Genomic DNA, 14383 nt, shown 5'->3' with positions numbered 1-14383 from the left:
TTCTACTCCTCTCAGACCTCTGTGAGATGTTTTAAGCAGAGATTTTAAAGGACTTTTTAAAGGACACAGACAAACACAACTAAAGTTTTTTTTAAAAAAACTTAAAATAAAACATGCTTAAAACATGAGCACTTGTTGATCTTAAGGGTGCTTTCTTTGTATTTCTCCCATGGGATCCAGGGAACTGGGCAAAAGAAGCTCTGGCTCTTTCCCTTCCTCCCCAGGGGACCAGGAGGGAGAGGAGCCTCAACCAATGGAAAAGATCAAGATTTTGCTCTGTAGCTCCTGTGCAATTGAGCAAGCCTTACAAAGCTAACTGAGATGCAGAAGGAAGCAAGAGGGAGGGAGAAGGAAGCAGACAAGAGCCAGTTGCTTGGGGGCCTGATAGGAGCCCTCTGGGTGCCTGATTCGGCCCTCGGGCTGCATGCTTGCTACCTCTGCCTTAGGGGTTATTGTGTATTGTACTCTTACACCTTATCTACATGGTATGTTTGTTCTTAAAATAAAGGCAAAATGCTCTCTGTCCTTAGGAAAATGTATGATGGATTCGCAGACAGGAGGCAAAATGGAAAGCTTCCTTGTGGTGTGAAATCTTGCTGTGTCCTACTGTGGTGGCAGTCACCTAGGCTTCCCAATCCCCAGGACCCAGCGGGGGATCCCCCGGTTTTACAGGCTTCCCCCCACCCCCAGCCAGCTGGCCGGCGGGGGAAAGCCTTCCCCCACAGCCACCACTTACCTCTAGATCTCCAGCAGGTTTAGAAACCTGCAAACAGGTCCCCTTTCAAAATGCCTCTTTGTGTGTGTGCCTTTAAAGTTGAGCAGGAAGCAGGAAGTACTTCATGGGGAAGGGTCAGTAGCAGAAGCTCTTCAAAGCACAGCTGCTCCGTTTGTTTTGCTTTCGTTTTAGAGCAAGTAAGTGGGTGGGTATGAGTGTGTGTGTGTGTGTGTGTGTGAGAGAGAGAGAGAGAGAGAGCAGTGTAGCTAAGGCTGCCAGTCCCCAGGTGCGGGCAGGGGATCCCCCAGTTTGGAGGCCCTCCCCCCCTTCAGGGTCATCCGAAAGCAGGGGGAGGGAAGGGAAATGTCTGCTGGGAACTCTATTATTCCATATGGAGTATTATTCCCATAGGAAATAATGGAGAATTGATCTGCGGGTATCTGGGGCTCTGGAAGGGGCTGTTTTTTTATGTGGAGGCACCAAAGTTTCAGTATAGCATCCAGTGCCTCTCTCCAAAATACCCCCCAATTTTCAAAAATTGAGCCTCAAAAAGAAGGTGCTCCTATTCATTATTTCCTATGGAAGGAAGGCATTTTAAAAGGTGTGCTGTCCCTTTAAATGTGGTGGGCAGAACTCCCTTTGGAGTTCAATTATGCTTGTCACACCCTTGCTCCTGGCTCCACCCCCAATGTCTCCTGGCTCCACCCCCACAGTCCCCAGATATTTCTTAAATTGAACTTGGCGATCCTACAGTCACCTTTTGGATTATGCCAAAGCACTTTAGTTTGATGCATATTAGTACAGCTTCAGAAGCCGATAGATGTTGGTCCAGATATCTTGGGAATTAACCCTCTGTATAAAATTTTATTTTAGTCTATAAAATTAAATTCAACTCTGTGCCAAAATCCCAAGAGTTTGCTTCTTGTCCCATATTTACTCAAAGGAAAGGTCAGTCTGAATGTAAGACAGCTCCCTTTAAAATGTTATGCATACACACACACACACACACACACACATATTACTGGGCATAATTGTAACTTGTGTGCAGATATCAGGGGAACCCTCTCTTTTTGATTGCATACCTATGGAAAAACCTTTGAGCAAATACTGTTGTTCATTTTCTTGATAAAGGCTCCCTCTAGTGGTCTGTCTGTAAAAGTGAAAAAAAAATGTTTAACTCTTGTGTAAACGGTCCATTGTCGTGTTAAGACTTTACCCTCTTCTTCCTGACTTGTCTCCATTAGTTTGGAGCAGTCCAGTACCTTGAATGATAAGCTCTGAAAGGCATAAGGAGGTCCTTGTCAGAAATGGGCAACCCTCTGAATGTGAAAGGCGGCGCTAGGGAGACAGGCCGTTGCCTGGGTTCCAAAAGAATCTGTCAGGGTACTTCATGCATCTTCTTGTTCAAGTTCCATAAGTGGGAACTGAAGAGAAGAAGAGAAGAGATTGGATTTATACCCCGTCCTTGGCTAGCCAAAGGAGTCTCGGAGCAGTTTACAATCTGCTTTCCCTTCCCCTCCCCACAACAGACACCCTGTGAAGTAGGTGGGGCTGAGAGAGCTCTGACAGAACGTCTCTTGAACAGAACAGCTCTGTGAGAACTTGTGGCTGACCGAAGGTCACATCAGCAGGTGCAAGTGGAAGAGTGGGGAATCAAACCCGGTTCTCCCAATTAAGAGTCCGTGCACTTAACCACTACACCAAACTGAGCCTCCTACTTTTCCCTTTACTGCTTGCAGGCAGGGCAGTGTCTGGTCTGGTGCTCTTGGTAACAACAGCTTGAGGGGGCATCTTGGGCTGCAGAGGGAGGCAACAAAGTTGTCCTGTGGGTGGCAATTTTTCTGTCTGTGGAAATGCTCCCTTGGAGCCAGCTGGCTACTATACTACAGTTGCAGTCTGTGGTTTTACATCCCGCACCCCACCCATGACCATGGAACGAGTAATTTTGGGGTACTCCATGGAGTCGTTAAACAGTATAAACCACTTAAGACATACTGGAAATGGAATATAGCTATTTAAAATAGGCACGCTTGGCAGCAAAGTTAAAAAACACCCCAATAATGACAGCAAATAAGCTCTAACTGCAGTGCCAGAACTGACTCCCACAGTGTCCCTGGCAACTCTCTTGCTGCCCACCGATCGTGATGTTGTACAGACGTTCCTCTTGCCGCTATCTGTTAGGGCAAGCTGTTTCCTTCCCGTATAAAAACGACCCGTTGTTCGCGTGACTCAAGACTCAGTTGAACAGCAGATTCCTTCGCATCAGGAAAAGCCAACTTCTTGATTGGGAGTTTTGGAACTTTGGTTTTTGAAGTTGCTGGACTGGTGCCTTTGTTGCAGGGGTGCCCCAAGGAAAAGCTGGTGGTACATAATTCACAAGAAGAAGACGACTGCAGATTTATACCCCACCCTTCTCTCTGCATCAGAGTCTCAGAGTGGCTTACAATCTATGCCTTCTCCCCCCACAACAGACACCCTAGGAGGTAGGTGGGGCTGAGAGAGCTCTCCCAGAAGTTGCCCTTTCAAGGAAAATTCTGCGAGGGCTACGGTTGACCCAAGGCCATTCCAGCAGCTGTAAATGAAGGAATGGGGAATCAAACCCGGTTCTCTCAAATAAGAGTCCGCACACTTAACCACTACACCAAAGTGGCTCTCACCCCAAGTGTTGCTCATCACTTCACTGTGGTCGATTGCCATGGCTGTTGAGCACGCATGCACAGAGTTGCTCATTAGTAGGGTCCCATTGGGGTGCTTTCAGTTTAGTAGTCGTGCTCTAGGTCTGAGGCGTGTTCCTCATTCTGCGTCGGTTACCCAAGGCCGACGCCCCGTCCAAGAGATGTGACACTTGAGTTGGGTTCCACATGATGGTGGCTGAAATCAACTCTTGAGGAGCTTCGTGGAGATACCAGAAGCTTCAGACTATGAATGCGGAGATTATACTAAGGCTCAATTTCATTTTCATTTGGAAATGTAAACTCAGCTATGATAAAATCACACTGATTGTCGTGGTTTATATCTGTTTGTTCAGTATGGCTTGTGGCACTCTTGGGACAGATGGAAACAGTGAGTTGTGGTTTTTCTTTGACTGTATTCTGAATTTGTTTGCATAGAGCCAGTAGCGCTCCCTTTCCCCAAGCCTGGTAGGAGTTATACCACTAGAGCAGGGGTGGCCAAACTGTGGCTCTGGAGCCACACGTGGCTTTTTCACACATATGGTGTGGCTCTTGAAGTCCTCACCATCCTGTCGACCGTCTTGGAGAAGGCATTTGTCTCTTTAAATCACTTTGCCAAGCCAGCCAGCAGCTTGGAGAACACATCTAAAGTTAAAGTTGCTTTCTTTCCACTTCTCCCTCCCTCTGCCATCCCCCATCTTCCTTCCTTCCTTCCTTCCTTCCTTCCTTCCTTCCTTCCTTCCTTCCTTCCTTCCTTCCTTCCTTCCTTCCTTCCTTCCTTCCTTCCTTCCTTCCTTCCTTCCTTCCTTCCTTCCTTCCTTCCTTCCTCCCTCCCTCCCTCCCTCCCTTCCTCCCTCCCTCCCTCCCTCCCTCCCTCCCTCCCTCCCTCCCTCCCTCCGACGCACATGTCTTGCAGCTCTTAAATTAAGCAAGTTCGGCCACCCCTGCACTGCAGTGATCTGAATCCAAGGGCAGTGGGTTTTCATTCAGTGGAATGCCCTTCATTCTAATTAAATTTCAGTTAGATTGGAGAACCGCTGATCGGCAGAATTGTTTCCTTTCGGTGGGTATTTGTGCTGTTGAAAGGCGAGCACTGCCAGGACTCCCCAAAAGGTGGCATTTACTGTTAGCAGTTTATAGCTTATCTGGAAGTATCTAGAGATCTTTATTAGAGAAAGTTTCTAGTTGCTGTTTACTATGGAGTCAATCTACCCTAGAGATTCGCATAGAATGACCGGGACATAGAATTTGTGAAGCAGTGACAGCATGATCCAAGGTGTGGTGATTATTGACGGGAAAGTTTTGTTGCCTGGTAGCTGAGATGAAGCAGCCCTGTAGTGCAGAGTGGTAAAGCTGCAGCCCTCTGCTCACGACCTGAGTTCAATTGTGGCAGAAGCTGAGTTCAGGTAATCGGCTCAAGGTTGACTCAGCCTCCCATCCTTCTGAGGTGGGTAAAAGGAGTCACCAGTTTGTGGGGGGTGGGGTGGGAAGTGTAGAGGACTGGGAAAGGCAATGGCAAACCACTCCATAAAAGTCTGCTGTGAAAACGTTGTGATGCAATGTCACCCCAGAGTTGGAAACAACTGGCGCTTGCACAGGGAACTACCTTTACCTTCTTAGCTGAGATGATTTCACAGCTTTGTCCCAAAATATTTAACTTATGAATTCCTGTCCCCTCCACACAAAGAAGAAGAAGAGTTGGTTTTTATACTCCATTCTTCACTACCCAAAGGAGTCTCAGAGTGACTTACAATTGCCTTCCCTTCCCACAGCAGACACTCTGGGAGGTAGGCGGGGCTGAGAGAGTTCTGAGAGGACTGTGACTGACCCAAGATCACCCAGCTGGCTGCATGTGGAGGAGTGGGGAATCAAACCCGGTTCTCCAGATTAGAGTCCACTGCTGTTAACCACTATGCTATGCTGGCTGTAGACCCACTTAGATAGATTTCTTAGTGTTTGTTGGATGGGAAACTGAAGATATCCCTTTGATCTGAAAGAACTGTGAAAGTTTGTTTATACTCCATATATATGCCTCTTTCCAGTGTTTGGGTTGATTCCTTTGATTATGAAGACTAAAGATAAAAAGTACCATATTTACCCAAAAGGAAGACAGCCCTCCTAAAAAAAGGGATATATAACTTCTTTCCTTGGACAGAACTTGCAAGACTATTTAACATAATTGTTTATGGCGAAATCCTTCAACATATAGAACAATACAACAAAGATGTATGTAAAACTTATAGGTATAACAACCAGCAGAAATGTACAATGCATGTAGGCTCTGTGAATTTAAGGAAGTGTCTCCTGGGCGCCTGTGGAATTCTACTAATATTCTCCTCTTCTGTAAGGTGACATCACTGAATCCAAGGCTACATCTTCAGCTTGATCGTTGTAGCCAAGGCTTTTTTTGTAGCGAGAACTCCTTTGCATATCAGGCCATACACCCCTGATGTAGCCAATCCTCCTGGAGCTGACAGTAGGCCCTGTATGAAGAGCCCTGTAAGCTCTTGGAGGATTGGCTACATCAGGGAGGTATGCAAAGAAGTTCCTGCTACAAAAAAAGTCCTGTTCGTAGCCCTTGTACAAGGTGATTGGAGCCCCAAACGCTATATATCTCTCCAGTAACTGTTCACTGACTCGGCTTCTACTATGCTAAATCAATTAGTTCCTGGGGATTACGCATACACAAGTTATAAATTGCTGGATGTAACTCTAACATGTATGTCAATTTAATACAACACCCCCCCTTTGTTTTTTGCTATTGCATATGGGGGAACAAAACCTAGTCTTCCTTTCAGCTAATTAGGGTAGTCAATTGGACAATCCCATTGGACAAATACAGATATTCAGAAACATCAATGCGCACCTTGGATTTTATGGTTAAAAATGTGTGGAATTGATTTTTATTGTATATTGTTTTTAATTTTTGATGTGGTTTTTTCTATTGTTGTTAGCCACCCTGAGTCCGTTAGGGGAGGGCAGGATATAAATTTGATACAATAAAATAAATTTCGTTTGAGTTTTCCAAAAACTACTGAATTGGAAAACTTTCCAGTGCTTTAATCTGATTTAGGAAGCTTATATGAATTGTTTGCCAGTTGTTTTTTAACCCATAGAGAATGACCTACTGATGTTATGTGATGTGTAACTGTCAAGTGGAACTGAAAATTCTTGGTTAGGAAAAATCAAAGAAAGCTTAGTGGTTTGTAGAATCTTTCGGGCTCAAGTGCCGTGTTCTACTGGAGAAAGTTTTACTTCTCCGCAGCCGAGAACGAAACGTCTGGAAGAAAAACTTTCTCCAGTAGAACACGGCACTTGAGCCCGAAAGATTCTACAAACCCTAATGATGTTACCAGCCGTGAAAGCCTGACATCTTTGATAAAGCTTAGTGGCTTTAAATACAGATTCAGATGGGTAGCTGTGTTGGTCTGAAGCAGAACAAAGTTTGAAGGCACCCGTTAAGACCAACGAAGTTTTATTCAAGGTATAAGCTTGAACGTGCATGTGCACTTCTTAAATACTTTAAGATAGTATGTGTAGGTCTTCCTTTATGTTACATAAGGTTTTGAAAGCAGTTAATACGCATGCGTGATCACGATTCTTCATTGGGGTTCACGTGTCTTCTTTTTCTGAGGGTACCATCAGGTTCACTGACAAGAATTTGCTCATCAATTCCTGCTTGGATTGCTTAAATTCTGATTCAGTATAGAATTCTTTACAAAGAATGAGCTAGAGCCTTGTGAGGAAGAGGCAGGATTTTTGGGTTCCACTTAAAAGCCATCAGTCTCGAAAAAGGCAACAACGCGTTTGACACCGGCTTACGTGGACGGGCTTTATGTGGTTGAACTTATTCTTTATCCTAACACTTCACTGAAACAATAGTGGACTGAACGTACAAGACTGTGAAGTGGGATAATTTGTCAAAAGTGCCTGTGTGCAATCTGGATGAAAGAATTCATGACAGACTGTTTTCTCATGATTTTGGCTTAAGCAGTCTCTTAACCTTTGAAAAGTGCCTGCATGCACTTTAAAAGTGCCTGTGTGCCCTCTGATTTATTTTTCTTCAGACTGTTTGGATTCATTTTAGTGCAGACTGTTTGGGAAAAGAGGTTATGTTAAAATGCCTGCATGCACTTTAAAAGTGCCTGTGTGCACTCTGATTTATTTTTCTGCACACTATTTGGATTCATTTTAGTGCAGGCTGCTGGGGAGAAGAGATTACGTCGCAGGGACTGCATGCACTCTTGTGTTTCATACTGCAGTCTGTTTAAAGGTAGAGGCTTTGGGATATTAAAGTGCCTGTGTGCACATTGATATTTTTCAGATTATTTAGAAGTAGAGTCTACTCAGAAGTAAAGGCTGCAAGGTTTTTCCTATCACAATTTTTTCCCTGTAATAAATGTGTTGATGGTATAGTTTCACCCTGACGTTTCTTCTATTATAAATTTGGATTCAGACCTGCACGAGCCAGATTCTTTCATAAAAAGATGGTTCTACCTTGCAGGGAGGTGAAGCATGCATAGTAAGTTGCCCGTAACCTATTTAGCTCATTGTGCTTGTGACTGACTCTCAGCCAGGAAGAGGAGTCTCTTATTTAAACCAGGTCTTTTAAGTTCTTTGCAAGAAGTAGCTATGGATGGAACTCTGAGCATCTTTACCATGATCCAGGTAGCTTTTGGGTACTACAGTATCCTTTTCAATACTTTCAGCATTGTAGACGTCTGAAGAGTCTTGGCTCAGAAGTTTCTTCTTTGCACAACACAACCATTCAATCAGCGCTTCATGTTGTCAACACCTTCCACAATAGTACTGAAAGCCACAGTTGTCTTCTCTTTCGAGGTTTGCTGACAAAGCCTAGTGTCTGTTTTACTGACAAAGCCTAGTGTCTGTTTTGCTACTTCGATAGAAAGGTAGAGACTGTCTTTTGGACTGCCTGAAAATATTGGTGTATATCCAAGATTCTTGCTAAGTGATGGAACTGGTAATGCAAGTGGAATGCTCCCTGAAATCAAGCTCAAAATGGGTAGTTGTCAGATCTGCTTAAGAATGTGCATGGGATTAATCTGGGTATTTCATCTGCTGAAGCATGCTGCAGGCCACCAAATCACTCCATAGCCAACCTTGTCTAGTTTTTGCTGACGCTCACTGCACTCTCTTCAGATTAGCAACATGACTGAATGCCCCCACAGTTCCGTCGCAGGTTGCTGATGTTGTTAGTTGTAGTCTCAACTTAACAGAAAATTCAACCCCTGAGTAAGATAGCCAAACCCTATTAGATGTAGACAGTTTGCATCTTAATATTTATGGCTTTCATGTTTGCGTTGCCAGTAATAAAACCCTACAACCTCTATAAATCGGCCATGGTTACTTGTTGACAGGGCGGGGTTTTTTTTAAGCAGGAACGCATAGAAGCACAGTTCCTGCTGGCTTGGTGTCAGGGTGTGTGTCCTACTATGCAATTTGCATATTAGGCCACACCTCCCGTGTGGAGCAGTGGTGACATATTAGGCCACACCTCCTGCGTGGAACAATGGTGACATCAGGGAATATGGCCTAATATTCAAATGAATCCCTGCAGGGCTTTTTCTACAAAAAATCCCTGCTTGTTGAAATATTTGGTGATGATTGTTTTCAGAAATACAGCTTAATGTGTTGGGAAGCATCAGTTAAGTGAGGAATGTCTTTTGTGTATCAGTCCATCCATCTGACATTGCTGATTATTAGGTCTTTTCTTTATATAACCATATTTTGAGCACTCTTGTCTGAAAACGATGCTATGCTGGTAACAATACGATGGGCAAATTAGCTTGCAGTGTTTCTCCCATCTTTCAGTTGTGGAAACTTAGTGTATAATCTACAAAAGTGATTCAAGCTCATGTCTTGCCTGTTTGCTCTCAGTTGACCTTGGGTCTATAAAACTTGATAAAATGTGACAGTCTTGAACAAGAGGCATGTGAGAAAGCCACATGTGGCTCTGGAACCACGCAGTGGGTTCCTCTGATTTAAGCTTTAGTCAAGTTGTAGTCAACATTGCACAAAGCCACAGATGCTGATGCACTTTTTGAATACTGGCGATAAAATCCACTGTGTCATAAATGGAAGAGAAAAGAGAGCATCAGATCGCTGCTTACCAGCTGATTGGTCAGCACAGTGCAAAGCTTGTACCAGGTTACCTGTCTTCCCCATAGCAAAGAGCAAACTGTGCCAGAGCAGCTCTGTGTGCAGAAGGTCCAGGTTCAAGTCCTGCAGTCACTATTGGGAAAAAATGGTTAGCCTACTGGGAAAGTCGTCTGGCTGAGACGCCACTGGGGCTGAAGTTAGGCAGCTTGGTATGTGCTAGGGTTGCCAAGTCCAATTCAAGAAATATCTGGGGACTTTGGGGGCGGAGGCAGGAGACATTGGGGTGGAGCCAGGAGCAAGGGTGTGACAAGCATAATTGAACTCCAAAGGGAGTTCTGGCCATCACATTTCAAGGGACTGTACACCTTTTAAATGCCTTCCCTCCATTGGAAATAATGAAGGATAGGGGTACTTTATTCTAGGGCTCATAGAATTTGACCCCCTGGTCCAATCCTTTTGAAACTTGGAGGGTATTTTGGGGAGAAGGACTGGATGCTTTGCTGCAGTTTTGGTGCCCCTACCTCAAGAAAACAGCCCCCCCCAGTGCCCCAGATACTTACAGATCAATTCTCCATTATACCCAATGGGAATTGGTCTCCATAGGGAATAATGGAGAGCCCAGCAGACATTTCCCTCTTGCTTTCTGATGACCCTGAAGTGGGGGGAGGGCCTCCAAACCGGGAGATCCCCTGCCTCTACCTGGGGATTGTGCAACCAACAAAGAGCAACGCGGATAATAGAGCAGGGAAAAAGCTTACATAAACCTCCATGAAGACCAGCCTCCAATAGTGTACAATTTTTTACTACAAAATTATATTATTCAAAAACATCTCTCAATTGCTAAACAATACAGTACTACAAATCATGTCACATAAGGGGGTTAGGTGTTTCTTATAATATAATTTTGTAGTAAAATTTGTATACTTTTGGAGGATGGTCTTCACAGAGGTTTATGTAACCTTTTTCGCTGCCCCACCTGGGGGTTGGCAACCCTAGTATGCGCGTATGCCTTAAAATGCATAATTATACATAGAACTAGATTTATGGTTCGTATGACTGCATTCATGTATTAGATTTGTGTTTCAGTTCTACAAAATGGCACATATTAAATAATTATGGTATTGTTTACTCTAAAGAGCCCTGTGGCGCAGAGTGGTAAAGCTGCAGTACTGCAGTCTGAACTCTGTGCTCATGGCCTGAGTTTGATCCCAGCGGAAGCTGGTTTCAGGTAGCCGGCTCAGGTTGACTCAGCCTTCCATCCTTCCGAGGTTCCCAGCTTGCTGGGGGGGAAGTGTAGATGACTGGGGAAGGCAATGGCAAACCACCCCATAAAAAAGTCTGCTGTGAAAACGTCGTGAAAGCAACGTCACCCCAGAGTCAGTTTACTCCAGTAGTAGAAGAATTCTATGGCAAAAATGAATCTTCCCACGTGGCTTTTCCTTTTTTGTGCTGTGCTGCAACTCTGAATGTTTCCCTTTTTCTTCCAGAGGAGAACACTAAAGAATCTTTGCCAGTGAAGAGAAATCTGAGTGAGAAAGTCTCCCTCTACAGAGGTGATATTACATTGCTTGAGATTGATGCCATAGTGAATGCAGGTAAGTTTAAAATATTTCATATGACGCTGAACTTTTAAATAATTCATTGTCCAACGAAGTATCGATCCTGTTCACGGCTGTAGAAAGGCAAATGAAGCAAGCGGGGTGGGCTTTGTGCTAGAACAGCAAGATTTCTATGTGAAGGTTATGTGGCGAGAAAACCGACATGTTATCAGTACCCATTGCTTGACAAAAGCAGCTGTGCAAATTTTTTTCTTCTCACACATAGAAATCGTATTGAACCTTTCACTGCCAGTTTTACCAGGTGGCGTCAATATTACATTTCGGATTGCAGGTTGAAATTAAAAAAAATTCCAAGTTGGTTCCATAAGTGAGGAGTGTGTGTTTCTAATGAAGTCCTTCTCCATATAGGAGGCAGGATTTTTTAGGTGTGTATTTCTTAAAAAGTATGTGGTTAGTCTCTAGAAATTTCAATAAAGGTTTCCTTGGATCTTTTCCAATATAGTCTTTTGGAGAGTGGCTGTGTATCTTATGTTGAGATCTAGAATGTTCTGGCAGGTCAGTGCATCTTAAGTTACTTTTCATACCTCAGTGATCCGGTTGTTTCTGAGAAATAATTGCATGCTGTCTAAATCATGGAGAAGAATGGAAGTATTGGTCCACCTGTAAATGGCACATCTGGGAATTGGCCACACAGAGCAGCAAGCTGTGGTTTGCTGCTTTGTCAGCAAGCCTAGGCCGTCCTTCAACTCAATCCCTCGCATGTAGCCAGCTGATTTGAGATTTCTGCTTTCTGTTATATTCCAACTGCCAGGCTGTGACGTGTATTTTTTCATTCAAAATCAGGATTCTAAAATATGATTAAGCCACTGTTAAAACCTTGCCATAAATGATTTATTTTTGTTGTCATGAGGACAAAAAACTTGTCTCCCCTCAGAGCTGAGGTTCCCAGGGCTCCGTGTTCTGTGGTCAGTATGAATCTGTTGGTCTTTCTGCCTTTGTGTGCAGTCTTAGAACAGACAATGTCCTGCAAGCGTACCAAGCAAACCGTCTCAAGTTCTGTCATAGCTTGGAAAGCTATGTTTGGTAATGGAGACTAGGTCATACAGAGTACACGTTCATTGCATTTTCCATGGGTGTTTACCATTAATGAAGACTGGTTAATATGTTGTTACACTGGCAAGGGCATTTTCTGTAATCATGGTGGTGAGCCTAAACTTTATTCAAACCTTATTGCTAGTAAAATGCTGCTGCTAATATAGTGCTGCCTGGAGTTAATTTGGAAACTGTAAGTAAAGAGAGAATATCTTGCATATAGGAATTCAGATCTTTCTGCCTGTTGTGGGTCAGGCAGAGCCGAGGGTAGGTTCCTGGAATGCAGGCAGTCCAAGGAAGGGAGGCCAAGTCCAGAGTCCAGTCCAAGAGTTCAGAGCCAAGAGGGCCATTACCAAGGGGCTGTCCAAGAGGCGTAGTCAAGCAGTCCAAAGATTACGAGCAGGGGTCAAGCAGAGCTGAAAGTCATAGTCAGAATCCAGGCCAAAGATCACATGAGCAAAGCTGTGGTCGCAGGATCAGTAGCAGATTGACTTGTTGCTTCCACACCTGACAGCCTCTCTTGGCTTTTATAGGCATGTGCCTAAGGGCCAGGTGCTCGGGAGGAATTCTGCAACTAAGCTAGCAGCTAGCCCCCACCTCTGTCCTGCCACCTACATGTCTCGGAAGGCAGCGGGAGAAGTTGTGGTCACACCCAGTTGTTCTGCCATTGCTAACTTCAGACAGCTGAATATTCTCTGGACCACTTTTCTTTAATTGATGGCGGCACTTAAAAATAGGGGGAAACTCCCCCCCCCCCGCTTCATATTCCTGTACAAACTTTTCTTTGTATCTTTGGGGTGGAGACCCATGTGACATCGTATTAGCTCCTGCATTAATGTCAGCACACTGGGACAAATCAAGACAAATCTCTGCGGTTGGGCAGCAGCGCTTTGCAAGAAATGAGTTTTTGTGCCTGGCAAATCATGAGAAAAGGTATAATGTGGTATTTAATTTCCCTTCCTGATAGTGATTCTATTCTCATGTCAGGAAATAAAGTAGTTACTAGTAGAGAAATGGTTTCTGAAACACCTACATGTAGTGTACACCTGTAGCTCAAATGCTGGTTTTCCTGTAATCGAGGTTTTTGTAAGAAAAGTGATTGCAGTACCACTACTGCATATAATTTGCTGGTATGAAAGGAGGGGGTTAGGGTAATGCCTTTTAGACAGACCGGGTGAAGTACACTCTTCTCGCTGTTATTTTAAAACGTACAGGACAGCAGTTTTCACGGCTTGACTTTTCTGCTGCTTCTGTTGACCTTCAGGGACTTTCCGGTTTGCTTTGCTGCAACTTAATTTTATGAGGCAACCCATCGCTGTCAGGCCAAAAAATTAAACTTCAGGGTAAAGGTACTGTGTTTATATATTGGGACTGTGAATGGAATACATTACCCGTGAATTATGTGCAAATGAATGTGTTCGGGTAGCCTGTTGACTAAGTGAGCTGCACCTCCCCACAAGAACAGCTTGTTAATGCGTAATCAGTCACTGGAGTTGCCATGAATCTGGGGTTTAATGAACAGGTGAGGGGAGAGGAGGAATTTAAATCTGAAATTGATCTGACAACCTATCGCTGATTGCTAATCCATTTCGTTCGGCAACTTAATTTATCACCCAGCGAGAACTTTTGCCTTGTAGCTTTTCAGGAGGGAATTAATTCAGGAGCATGCCTGGTAGTATTGGGCTGAGCCACCCTACTCGAATATTGCGGCAGACTGAAGCATGAAAAACTGTGAAGAGGGACACAGAAAGGTACTATGAGTAAATTACCATATTTTTCGCTCCATAAGACGCACCTGAACATAAGACACATCTAGTTTTTAGAGCCGTTTGTGTGAATTTAGAGGCATTTGTGTGAATTTTTTGCAGTATTCGCTCCTTAAGACGCACACACTTTTCCCTCCACTTTTTTGGGGGGGGGAAAGTGAGTCTTATGGTGCAAAAAATACTGTACCTTCAATTTTGGAATTGCGATGGGCAGAGAACTCTTCGGGGTCTTATTATGACTTTGGTATTTGGTACATTATTTCCTCATATGAAGTTGCACAACTTACACTGTTTGGCAAGAGGTGGAGATTTTCCAGGCCCTTCTAATGAGGGGGGCGTTGACCAATAGCCCTCTAAGCTGTGGAGTCTTGTGAGCATAAATCCTACTTCGTGAGCGACTGGCATCAGTTGTGAGCTGCTGCATAAATTAGTTTGCTCTGGGGCCCTTTTTCCTGAGCT

General features: G+C 44.2%; 1 protein-coding gene across 1 annotated transcript in view; it reads left to right on the top strand.

Annotated features, from left to right (window-relative positions):
• The window catches only part of MACROD2 (mono-ADP ribosylhydrolase 2), a 1708848-nt gene that overhangs the window by 27974 nt on the left and 1666491 nt on the right, over positions 1-14383 (top strand). The window contains exon 3 of the mRNA XM_060230846.1: positions 10995-11102. Within this exon, the coding sequence (XP_060086829.1) occupies positions 10995-11102 (108 nt within the window). The remainder of the gene's footprint in view (positions 1-10994; positions 11103-14383) is intronic.

Source organism: Heteronotia binoei, chromosome 1, assembly GCF_032191835.1.
Source record: "Heteronotia binoei isolate CCM8104 ecotype False Entrance Well chromosome 1, APGP_CSIRO_Hbin_v1, whole genome shotgun sequence".
In the NCBI taxonomy this organism is placed as follows: Eukaryota; Metazoa; Chordata; class Lepidosauria; order Squamata; family Gekkonidae; genus Heteronotia; species Heteronotia binoei.
This window is presented reverse-complemented; position numbering and strand designations above follow the sequence as displayed.